This window comes from Brassica napus, chromosome C9 (genome assembly GCF_020379485.1).
Source record: "Brassica napus cultivar Da-Ae chromosome C9, Da-Ae, whole genome shotgun sequence".
NCBI lineage: Eukaryota > Viridiplantae > Streptophyta > Magnoliopsida > Brassicales > Brassicaceae > Brassica > Brassica napus.
The window spans coordinates 49,806,414-49,819,724 of NC_063452.1; the positions used below are offsets into that span (position 1 = coordinate 49,806,414).

General features: G+C 31.6%; 2 protein-coding genes and 1 pseudogene across 2 annotated transcripts; 1 reads left to right on the top strand and 2 right to left on the bottom strand.

Annotated features, from left to right (window-relative positions):
* The first annotated feature begins 3,459 nt into the window (after positions 1-3,459).
* On the top strand, positions 3,460-5,142 carry LOC106444529 (gibberellin 2-beta-dioxygenase 5-like). Its single transcript, XM_048768070.1, has 3 exons — positions 3,460-3,470; positions 4,490-4,829; positions 4,903-5,142. The coding sequence occupies exons 1-3, from the start codon at positions 3,460-3,462 to the stop codon at positions 5,140-5,142; spliced, it is 591 nt and encodes a 196-aa protein (XP_048624027.1).
* Positions 5,143-5,793: 651 nt separating this feature from the next.
* LOC106430919 (phosphoinositide phospholipase C 1-like) lies at positions 5,794-8,767 on the bottom strand. Its single transcript, XM_013871713.3, has 8 exons — positions 8,183-8,767; positions 7,747-7,943; positions 7,530-7,665; positions 7,284-7,463; positions 6,878-7,204; positions 6,615-6,770; positions 6,399-6,485; positions 5,794-6,294 (listed from the first exon to the last, which is right to left on the bottom strand). Exons 1-8 carry the CDS (start codon positions 8,486-8,488, stop codon positions 5,995-5,997), a joined length of 1,689 nt encoding a protein of 562 aa, XP_013727167.2. The 5' UTR covers positions 8,489-8,767; the 3' UTR covers positions 5,794-5,994.
* Positions 8,768-10,521: 1,754 nt separating this feature from the next.
* LOC106440576 lies at positions 10,522-11,934 on the bottom strand (annotated as a pseudogene).
* Positions 11,935-13,311: the final 1,377 nt, after the last annotated feature.

Genomic DNA, 13,311 nt, shown 5'->3' on the forward strand with positions numbered 1-13,311 from the left:
TTAGACAAAAAGAGAGGTGAGCATTAATGATTCGTCTTTTTTGGGATTCTAGTTTTTGGTGTTTTGATTGTTTGGGTTATTGTGGTTTCTTTTAAACAGTAAAATAAAGATTTGTGTAAAATTAGATTGATAAGTAAGGGAGATAAATAGACGACCACAAATCTTAGGTATGAAATATTTTTGATTATTGATGTTAGCACAATATAGACAGTAATATAAAGGGAATTATGTGTTGATTGTTTCTTACGGATCAATGAGGAGACGGATAACAACTCAAGTTGTTTCTTTGGTGAGGCCAGAGTCCTGGACAGAACGGATTTGCCCAACCACATCTGTGAGTTGAAATATCAGTTATGATATCAAAACATAATATAAACCCAGATGCAATATGATAATATACCTAGAAGTTCTAGGTTTGTGTTCGCAATAACTTGGAGATTGTCGAACAGTATAATCTTGACTGAAGATTGATCTCAGGAGCACCCGTGATGACTTCATCAATAATGGTTAGTGAGATGAAACGAATGAGGAATAGATGATCAGTTATCTTGTACATGCTTGAGCACCTAAAAACCTCAAAACGATCGACTTTCACAATGGAACCAGCTTTCAAAGATGGCATGTAATGATTAGCACGTCTGACGGGAGTAAACCCATGAATCACGGAATCTGCAAATAATATTATTCAACAAAGAATCAGGAAATAAATTAAAACAATTATGTTAAATAAGTGTTATAGATCAAAGATTAACTTACCTTTTCATCAAGGAAGAGAACCGTGATTCCCACAAACTCCATGTCTTTCTTGAAGTTTAGGGAATCCCAGAAGCGAGGAAGCCATAGGCTATGCTCTGACTACTACGACCAAGGCGGAGAGATTCGAAGGTTGAGTGACGGACGCCGAGACGCCAGTTTGACGAATTAGAGAGGCAGAGAGAAACATTTTCTAGAAGTTGGTTAAATCTATGAGGAATCAATGAGTTTTGTGGAGATGCAGATTGGGTTCATCAAAGATGAAAATCATATATATAGGGTTTATATAGGGGCTACAAATCAGGAACATTTATGATCAAGCGATTTAAGATGTGGACATGAATAGTTCACCGGTGAAAAAATAGATTACGAACAGACACATGGTGCAACTCTGTAACTCAGACTTGTTTGAGACAGTGAAGAAAAAAACTCAAACTCATGTTAAACGACAACAGTTTACAATATAGAAAACTATAATTGTTGCAAACTTGAGCTTTTTTCATATAACGTGATGAATCTCATTTAAAAATGAAATCCATAACGCACTTGTAGGCCTGACTCTCAGAGGAAGCCGAAGAAGCAAGAGCTTCCGACCTTCATAAATATATATTAGGTTCGACCATCATTGTACAAAGTATCATTTAGCTTAGTGGTATAAATGTTGGTGTTTATATCTCAATAACCCGGGTTTGAGCCATAGACTTAAACATTTTTTCACACTTTTTAAAAGTGGAGCCCACAAAACGCTGACGTGGCACGCTGAGGAGTGAGCAAAAACTCATCTATTATAATATAGAATCTATTACTAAGTTTATCTACGACTTGCACAGTATGAACAATATATATAAATTATTTTTACATATTATATATTTCTTACATATTATAAAATTATAAATATATATATATATATATATTGAATAATTAAAAATTCAGTAACTATTACGTATATAATTAAATTGTTGCAAACATATTAATCCAAACAATCACTTTTCTATTTTATATGATATATAATTAAATTTAATTAATATTAACACATATATGGTGTAATATTTTAATATTGATATTTATTAAATAATATTTTTACTTTTAATCACTGATAACAAAAATTTATTGTAGAATATTTAACAGTTTTAGTAATTTACAATTTTAAAAAAAAAATCAATGCAAAGTTTAAAATTTAAATATTAAGTTGTCAATATTTGTTCAATTTTTTTTATCGAAAAATAAAATTTGAAAAGCAAAATCAAAGTTAAAATATTTATAATTTATATATATATGGTACATATTTTAATTTAAACAATATATATATATATATATATATATCTTTTAATCTTAATATTTATTAAATGAGATCTCTATTTTTATGATTTTGTAAGCATTTGTATTTTGTCATAACAAAATTTTTAAACTATAGATCACACAATTTCAGTGTGAGATTTTTAATAGTTTTAGTAATTTATAGTCGTATTTAAAAATTTAAAATATAACATATTCGGAAAAATCTAAAATTTTATTATATGATTAATGTGGTTGTTTAATTTATTTTAATAAGTGAAAATTAAAAATGATTGAAAATATACTAATTTTTATCAAATATTTATTATTCAAAATCATTAATTGTCATATATATACTTTATCCACATTAGACAATTCTGTATTTTTTATTTAAGAAAATAATGAACAACATTAATAATTTATTAATGGTTAGTTTAATAAAATTTTTATTATATGTTTAGATGTAGCAACCTATTTTTATAATGATTCTAAGGTTCATTGTGGTGATGACACATGGTTACCTCGAATGTTGTAATTTTTCTCTTTCAATATATTAGAGATTAACCAAGTTGTGTTGATGTAGTGGTAAATGGGTTTCAGCTGAAGCTTCAACTTTGGATTCAATTTGTTTTGGCCACTTTGCCATACCATGTTGATAGATTAATTACATATTTGGATGTAAGACTTCGTGGGATTAATCTTTGGATCTAGAAAGTTTTTGGAATCCCCACGATTATCAAAAAAAAAAAAATATATATATATATATATATATATATACATGTATTTATATATATATTCTATTATTAACACTTATTATTAATTCTTGTAATGCTTGTTATTTTATAATTTTTACCCAAAATATTTTTATTTCAACTATATCTTTATTATATACATAATTTTAGTTCTAAAAGAATATAAATTATTTATATACACTTATAATTGTATGTTATAATAATATTAATAGTCTTTTTAAAACATAAAACACAAATATTGAATTTTTTAGATTCAAAACAAAACTATATAAAAATTAAAGGATCAATTTATAAATAAAATAAATTACGGAGCAGGCTCCTCACGATAACACGATAAGTTAGTGCTACATCGATTGATCATGGAAGAAACATGATCAATTTTTGGGTCAAGGATGGTTTCTTTTACTGGTAAGCCATCTAGTAAGATTATGGGGTCTGACTATCAAACAAAACCGACCACCTTTACATGCTGAGTGTGAAGCCTTGACTGGATAATGGAATGCATGAACATTTTATAGTTAACAGAAGTGATGTTTGCAACAACTTTCTCAGCTAGTGAAGATTGATGTCTGCACAGACGAAATGGTAACTTTCGCACCCTTTTTGGAGAAAATATAAAAATGTAAGACATTTTTTCCTCATTTCTTTCTCCATCATATTCTCATAATAATAAAACACAATGACGTACAAGTTTGTACGATGTGCTCGAAAGTCCCTTTAACATGTGTACTATGTTGACACTTTGACTCTAGTTTGGGTTCTCGATTGGATTGTTAGTATAGATTTTTATAGGGCAATTTTCTCAAATAGCACTTTTTAAGTTTTTGTCACAAAAATAACCTTAAAAAAATAAATTGACCAAAATAGTCCATTGTTATTTTGAAATTTTTAATTTTAATTTTTAATTTTTATTTTAAATTTGAAACTCTATCCCAAAACCCCACCCCTTAACTCTAAACCCTAAGTCTATATTAGTTAACCCTAGGATAAAAATACATTTTTACCTTTAATAAAACTTATTTTGGTCATTTTCTTCATTGATGGTTATTTTTGTGACAAAAACTTAAAAATAACTATCATAAGAAATTTCTCTTTTTATTATCCATTTGTTGTCGCAAACAAAAAATAATTTATAAATAAAATAGTCTAACATTAAAATGAGTTTTTGAATGATGCTCCCTCAGATTTGAAGGAATACTATTCATAAACTCATTTTCTTCTTCAAACCAATGTACTATTGGAAAGTGATTTCTCTTATATTTTCATGTTTTTCCTCAAAATGAGAGACTATTGGAAATGGTCTTAGTAATATAAAGCTTTTAATATATAATTATACAGTTTGGATTTTTGCTCCATATATTTCAAACTTAGATATTAAACAAAAAAGTTGACAATTGAATTTTCAAAACCCTAGCCAGTACTGTTGTATATCCATGCATATATAAATTAACTTTTATCTCAACCATTGTGCTAATAACTGCTTTAAATTAGTAGAGAGCTTTTAGCTTATACGGCAGTTTGGGTGTTTGCTCCATATATTTCAAACTTAGATAGAAGCAAGAAAATTAGACTAGTAAATTTTTAAAACCCTAACCAGTGTTACCTTACATAAGTTTTTATCTCAATATATAATTGTACACAAAGTTTTGAGACTTGATTTCTTGTCTAAAATTTACTGCGGATCCACCATCTTCTTTGTGAGTGTGCAGAGTGTTGATAGAGGAATATGGAAGGCACATAACTAGAATTGCTGTATCCGCCTTGTTTGAAGCTATAGCACAAGCACTAAACCTAGAATTATCCGGTGACCAGAGATCAGAACTCTTATCGGAGTCAACAGGGCTCATACGAGTTTACCGGTATCCTCAGAGCTCCTCTGTAGAGGCAGAAGGAGAAGCTCTGGGAATGGAAGTCCACACGGATAGTTCGGTTATCTCAATATTAAAAGAAGATGAAACCGGAGGGCTTGAGATCATGAAAGGTGAAGAATGGTTGCGTGTAAAACCTGTTGCTGATACTCTCATCATCAATCTAGGAGATATGATGAAGGTAAATTAACGTATATATTTATGAGTTTGATCAATATATAATCGTTTGATCGATGTATTTATTATATATTCAGGCTATAAGCGACGATGAGTACAAGAGTGTGAAGCATAGAGTGAAGAAGAAGGATAGGACGAGAGAAAGACACTCGGTGTGTTATTTTGTGTCCCCGCAGAGAGATTGTGTGATAAAGTCATCAAACTATAAGCCATTCACGTACTCAGAGTTTGAAGCTCAAGTTCAGGCTGATGTTCAGTCTCTTGGGACCAAGGTCGGCCTTCATAGATTCAGCCCTAAATCTCCACTCTTTCTCTGATCATGTTGGCAAATTTATTAATTCAGTATCTAATAGTTGAAGAAACTGTAGATACCAGTCTTGTCTCATCTTATCATCATGTGGTGCATGACCAACTAGACAACTATAGGTGTGGGATACGGTTTACTTTGATTCGGTTTTATGACTTTCATAGATATTGACGACATTTGATATCATTCTCTTTCTATGCTTATTTTGGGATTGGTTTGGTCTTATTGGATTTAAACATCTGTGCCTGCCATGCAGGGAATATCCGTAATTTATATATAACTTTTTAGAGAAATTCCTTTAGACAAACCTTTTTAGTTTATTTTGAAAAAAATAGACTCGAAGGAAGAAAATGATAGGGATTGAGTTTTGGAGATGTGTTCAAATTTTTAAGAATAAAAAATAAATATTAAAATTTTTAAAATAAAAAGATTATTTTAATCATTTTATTTTTTGAGGCTATTTTTGTGATAAAATTTTTAAAAAGACTATTTGAGAGAATTAATGTTCTTTATAAAGACATTTTGATTTAAGCCTTTAGTGCAATTTACCATAATAATAAATCAAAGTTGCTTTAGTATGAATTTGCCGTAACGGCATCATGAAATGTTGCTTTAGTGTGGGTTGCCATAATGAAAGCAATTGGTATTAGTGGTTACCACATGATCAACATCTTATACAGATTAAATATTATTATCAGCCGTTTGAGATTTGAACACATTGTATTCACAAACTATATATATAGTATTGCTGATCTTAATCAGTTATTTCCTATATTTTTTTATTAGCACGTGGCTTAAACTTACCGACACTTTATTCAATTGACATACGTCATGGATGTATGAATATCATACAGCGAAACGACTAACGAGGCTCCAAGACAAACCGCACGAGCAGTCTTGCGTGCTTGTACACCTCTCCGGCACGATCGTGGAGCCGTACGGCACGAATCCCGGGTCTGATCTCCGACAACGGAAGACATATCTGGCCGGCGAAATCGTTTTGAGTGTTACTATCATAGTCTTTCACTATGATACACAGAAGCGCTAACTCGGGAACACGCAATGGGAACTCGAACTCTTTATCCCAAACCGGAAACCACTCGTCTGTATCCGTTTCTGTTTTGTGACTTGTTGTGTCTAAAGGTATTCCTGCGATTCCGACCTGTAATGAAAACAACAACAGGTAAGTCAAGTGACTTGTCGCACAAGAAACCTAACTAGGGTTCTACAAAATCTTCTTTAGGTCAAATATGAGTGAAGACTTGCCCTTGCGTAGAAATCGGGAGGAGAGTATCGATCAAAATGATCTTGAGAAAAATCCATATTCCATCCTTCTCCGTTGTAGATCTTTATCTAATTTAATATTCATAGACACAAAGCTACGATGATGTCATTTTACCAAAACAAAAAAGCTATGATGATGTCTTGCGTCTCAAGAAATGGATGAAAAGAACACATCAAAATCAAAGACAAAGATGAAACCTTGAGAACTGTCTTGATCTGAAGATTTTTACTGGAAGGGTCAAAAGTTTCACCTCCAGGACCATTGGAGAGCAAAACATCAGGCTTTTTCACATAACCACATCCACCATTGGCTTTAAACATTCCTTGCATCATCCACAAGAACCTCCCATGACTCTTCATTTATACAAAACCCAAGTATAGTTGGTATCAGTTTAAAAAAAAAAGCACTTCCTATTAAATCTATGTTTATAGTGAAGAGGGGAAGTTTCTGAATATTTTACTTGCATATTGAAGGCAACCATTTGAGCACCATGAATCCATCCAACGAGAGGATCATAGTTTGATGAGTCAATACGTGTAGTCTTGGGGAATATCCTCAGAATATTCCTCTGCGTGAACTTTACTAAGTCTGGTCCACGGGTCTTAGCCAGAGTTTCTAGCCACTGCTCGCTCATGCTTAACCGTATGACTCGGTTAGGATCCCCATTCAAGCAGTTCTTCATTCCTCCTTTGCGGTTCCCAGCGTGGATCGAGATCAGGTCTCTGTATTCGATGGCTACAGTCTCCTCATCTTCATCTTGAATCAGTTCTTCTGCTTCTTTCACTTTCTGTCACAACACAAAACCCTCATCAGAGACCCTTTAAGAAGTGTACTAATGGTTACTTTAGTTTTTTTGTTACTCTTACTTTAGCTTTTACGGATTCATCTGTTGTTGAGCCTAGAGAGACCTGTGTCTGAAGATACTCTTTTGGTGGCTTTGTTGAGATCAAGATCTTGTTCTTGAGTGCTTCTGGTGAAGGAAAACACTCTGTATGTTCATCGGTGGTACATCGAAACAATGTTTCTCCAAAAGTCTTGCTCACCATCTACAAACATATTCATCATCACTCAAAGCTCAGTGTTGTTCTAAACAAGATGTATCAAGTTCTTACCTTAGCGACTTTCTTCTGAAGATCTGGAGGCAGATGATCTTCTAAAGTAAGCACAACAGGATACTCAGACACCACAAACGCGTTCTCCTTTACCGCGTTAAGACATTTCTGGAGATCTTCAGTACTTGTTAACGTCCTGAAACCAAACAGCATAACTAATCAAGAAACTGTTTTATAAAACTTAGGACTAAATCAATGAGTGATTCAAGATCCAAACCCGCCATGACGAACTTCAGCTTCGGTTCCCGAAGAGTTAGGCCATAGATCAAGCTCGATGACACGAACACCACTTCTAAGAGCTTTCACAATAGGCTCGGTGCTGCTTCTACTGTTGAGTTGATTCCCGGTCAAGTAAGAGTTATGTCCCGTGTACAAGAAGTAATGCGATAAAGGCTGACTCATATCTTGCCAAACCTGAAAACCGTAATAATCCCATAGAAACAACTAAAAATAACTAATTTTTCGCCTTAAAAATCGTTAGACGGTAATTATTAATTAATGCTTAGGTAACCGAATTTTTCAAAATTTATAGTAACTAATTTTTCGCCTTAAAAAAAATAAAATTGTCGCCTAAGCACCGTCTACATGGATTTTTAAAACACAAAAAATATCTCTTTCAAACAAAATAAAGCGATCTTGTCATTAAACTTCACCTCGCCGGAAAGATGCAAAGGAGAGTTGAAATCGCTGAGGAGATAACGGTAGAACCCTTCAACATGAATCCCACGAGGGTGAAAAACGCCGTGATGTTTGAGCCTGTGGAATATATCCTTCACGTAGTTCGTATCTGCGTGTTTTTCTCCTTGAACTTCGATCACGAACCTGAGCATCTCATCTGTAGACATCCTGCCGTCTCCGGAGTAATCATCAAAGAGTTTCTTGATTTCTTGAGGTGGCTCACTTGTTTTCACTTTGAAGCTTCTTACACAACAGAAACACACTTTGAATGATTCCTTCATTTTGTTTTTGTTTCTCTCTTGTGAAAGTTAAACAGATAGAAATGGTAATAATGTTCCTTAAAGGAAGAGAAAAAGAAACAGTGAGGCTTTATGTGTTCGTGAAACACATGTGTTCACTGTATATGATTTTCATTAGGAGATAGTGATTTGAGAAAAAGAACTAATCATAGTCATAATACTATAGACCCAAAAAATATATTAAACTTTGGACCCAAAAAAACTATATTAAACTTTAAAAAACTGAATTGGAGTGATAATGTGTCGGCCGTGTGAATTGAGTTAGTATTTAAAGCCAGAGCAGAGACGTTGACCAAATGTAAAAAAAAAGAAGGTAAGAGTGTAGGAGCCAATGGCCGAGAAACTGGTGGTATCACTGGTACGCTCATCAGTCGTCACCATGAAAAGATAAGATTTTGTTTATCATTTATCATCATATAAATTAAACAGGTAATGTATAGTCATTTGTCAACATTACTGTATTCGTCGTAACAAAAAACAGATATTTATTGTCCATGCTTTTGAATTTATTATCAACACTGTTGAAGAAGATGTGAATTTAGTTCACAGCTCACAAAGATTGATAAGTTTTGGAGACTCGTGTTTTCTACATGTGGTTGAGGATGTTTCCTTTGGATAGCCAAAATGGTTTTCGTAAAAAAAACATATCACATGCTCAAAAAAAAAAACAAAATTATATCAAACTTCATGGGTATAACTTTCTCATAAGATTATTTAGGAATGCACTCAATATTAAAGCAATCAATTAGTACCACGTCTTAGTGGGAAAATTAATTTGGACCATGTCTAACCAATATGGGATCTAATTCTTTTGTATTGCATTTATTTTGGTATTATTCTCCATTACTGTATGTCCAAGAATCTATTGATGTTTTGTGTTGTTGTTTTCTTGTTTACTTCCAATTGTTTCTAAGTCATTCATATATTATCTCCTAAAAACTCACTTCGATGTGAAAATCGCACTTTCTTTTTCTAACACATCGACGAATCATTACTTATGTAAATAATTTTGGAAAATTGCCACGAATACCACGTTTATATTACTACTTTTCAGTTTACAATAATTACTTTTACCCTCATTTTTAATGAAAGGTAAAAGACACTTATATCCCTAGGACTAACTAATCTAAACTTAGAGTTTAGAGTTGAAGGGTGGAGTAGGGTTTTTGGAATGTGAAATTTAGGATTCTAATAAATATATAAATACTTAAAAATATATAAAAAAATAGTTTCAAACATAATTTTCGATTTTCAAAAAGAAATTACTGGAAAAAAAAATTCAAAAAAAAATGAAAAATAAAAAATTTATAACAAAGTTAGAATTTGAAAAAGTATAATTCGAAAACATAATAAATATTTATTTTTATTTTTTATTTATTTAAATAATGATTTATTATATATATAAATAACAATGGTATAAGAGTTTTTTGCCACTTAATGAAAAATGTATTTTTGAAAATGTCTCTTTGGTGGTGGTAAAAATGAAAAGTGATACCATGAAAGTGGTAAACATAAAATTTATCGGATAGTTTTTAGGTCAAGTAAAGAACAGGTGTATCAAAATCTCCTATTTCCTAAAAAGTTGCATGTTCAAAATGAGCATCGCAACATTCACGTAGCTTATTTTTACTAAGTAGGGTTAACAAAGATGAACATGGTTTCTCTCCTATATATATACTTAGGCCTGGAACTTTCCGGATTCGAGCTGAGATCCGATCTGGATTCGATCCAAAAAATCTCGATATCCAGAGAGGCCGAATCCGGATCTGGATAGTAAAATATTAGATCCGTCAAAGTTGGATCTGGATGTCTTGATTTTTTAGTCTGGATATCCGGATCCGTAATTTTTATTAATAATTATTTCAAAAATAATATTATCTATATATAAAACCTAATTTTAGTTATTATATTTTCATTTTCATAATAGTATATATAAATTTTTTGTAAATTTTGTAATATTATACATAGAAATAAATTAAACATTATATACATTTTTATTTTAAAATTATTGTTAATATTTTATATATATTAATATTATTTTTTATTTATTTTAAGGATTCAAATCCGGATCCAGATATCCGCTGTATATTATAATTTTTAGAAATATATCTGATACCTAGATATCCGAGAACCTTGGATCCAGTAAAATCATGGTCCACCAGATAAGGATTCGGGTACTCTTAAAAATTCTCTGGATACTCAATCCGGGCCTATATATACTCAGTTCACCTAGTCAAAGTATAAAGGGTAAATGACGAAGTTTTTCTGGTATCCCCGTCCATTATTAATTAGCGAGGCATTTGAGATGTGATCTGTAAAGGCCCATTAGTAAAAGCCCAAACCACTGGAAGGGGTCAATTACACTGATTCACAAACTGTGTTTATACACAAACACGATACGAAAGATTCAGTCACACACACACACTCTCTCTAGTTTATGTTAGAATCTAAGTGTTGTTGTCTTGGTTGCCTGAGAAGCTCAATCAACGCCTCAGCCTTCAGCTTAGCTCGACTCTTACTCGTTTGCGATAGAGCCACCACTGGAGGAATCACTCCTTCACGAGCCACCATGGTTCGATACACCACGCTCTCCTCACAAAGCTGCAACAGTATCGACACACTCATCTCTTTCTGTCTTTATCTCCACAAGCACCGGAACTCCTCCTTCCTCCACCACTGCCGGCTTCGATTCCGCCGTCGACATCAGCAAATTCATAACAAAGCCGATCGCGATTTTGTTGTCTTCGATCTGCGATAACCGGAGGAGGAGCGCACGCGGCGTTCCCGACTTCAACGCTCTAACGAGCGGTTTAATCGCGCCCGCCAGAAGAAGCAATCAGCTCCTTGTTCTCGTCGCAGAGGGAGAGTTTCAAGACGGAGGTTACTCCGTGCTCTTGGAGGTGAGGATCAGAGGAAGCGATTTGATGGCGCCGGCGTTAGCGATTTTGATCCGATTCTCGGGGTTGTTCTCGGATAGGAGCGTGCTTGCTTCTGCTCGTCGATGGAACATGAGGAAGAGCCGAAGAGTCGAGATGTGATACGAGATATCGGATCAAATCGTCGGAATTCTCAACGGCGCATGCATGAGAGGAAGAGTCGTCTGCTCTCGGAGGAAGTTGTTGGAACCTCGCCGGATCTGTCGCTAAAAGCAGAGGAGGAGGAGTCGTTGACGCTTAAACCGGAGGTTTGACCGTTTTCACAATTTAATATTGATGCAAACTTAGTTAGCATAACAACCGGAGGGAGGTTTTTAATTCTTGAATACTATCATCAAGTTATTCATTGACTTTTGTTGACCAAAAAAAAAGTTTTCATTGAGTTTTAGTAAATTCTCTTGGATCAGTTTACACTTTACGCATGACTAAACTTTAAAGTTATAACTAGATTTTTGACCAAAGCGCGGAATTTTCGTTTAATATTTTATTAGTTAAAATGACAAATATCTATTAGTTATAAGATATGTTTTTAATATTTTACTAGTTAATACTATACTATAATTATATTTTTGTTGATTGTTTATGTTTTAAAGATATTTATGGATGCTGAAAATGATTTTAAATGTTACAAATTTATCCTCATATATATATTTTTTTAAAATTAAACTTTTTTATAATGCTTAAAGCATTAAAAATTAAATTTAACCAACTATTATTTTGTGAAAAAAACATTCATATGTCCTCCTCTTTGTTTTTAATATTTATATTTAAATAACAACCAAGATATGTTTCTAATTGAAATTTTTTTTGTTATATCTTAAACAAAAAGCCTATAGAATATTTTGACCTAAAATGAAAAGACAGTAAATTACTAGATTCTAATCCGCACATCCGTGCGGAAAACATTTCATTTATAGATATAAAAATTTATATTATTTTGTATATAATAATTTATGATAATATATTGTTGTCATTTTAAAAATAACTTAATAGATGATATATAGTTCTAAATATTAAAATTTAACATATGTTAACAATTTTATTTTTTGTAAAAATTATTACTTAATTTATGAATATTAATCATTTTAAAAGGTGAGTGATATTTTAGTCACTTTAAACGGTGAATGATATTTTATTTATTTATCTTAATGAAAGTATTTTTCAAAATATATTGGTTTACCAATTCAACATAATTTTAATATGTTTGCACAAAAAACATAATTTTAATATGTAATTCATTAATTAATTCTATTTTAATATAATGTAGAATATACTTATAAAATTTATAAAATTAGCATATAATTTCATTATTTTGTTTATAATAAAAATTTAATTAAAATTAAATTATAATAATATTATACCACTAATTTCGAAATTAATCAGTGCATTAATTAAAAGAAAATTTAAATTTTTAAAAAGATTTTGTTAGATTTTTTCTCAACAAATTTTGTTATTCTTAAAACTAAAATTTAAATTTATAGTTAAAATGGATTTGTTATTAATATCCTTATAATTACTTAGAAATGTTATACATTAAATAAACTAATGTAAATAATAAAAAAATTATTTGAATATATGACCCTGACTTTTTCTAGTATGACTATTTTGTAGTAGATAAAAATGGTATTTTTCTTTTATTAAGGAAGATTGGGCTTTTTTTTTTGACATCAGTTAATAATTGGGGTTTAAGTGTCAAAATTTGGGTTTTAAAATATTACAAACAAACGGCCGAATGACTTGGATTGATGGGCAAATTGGTTACGATACATAGCCATTTTTAAATAGATTATGGTTTAAATGGTGATGCAATTTGATTGGTTGGTTATAAAACGATTTAATTTGATTGGTTGTATATAATCTGGCTGAATT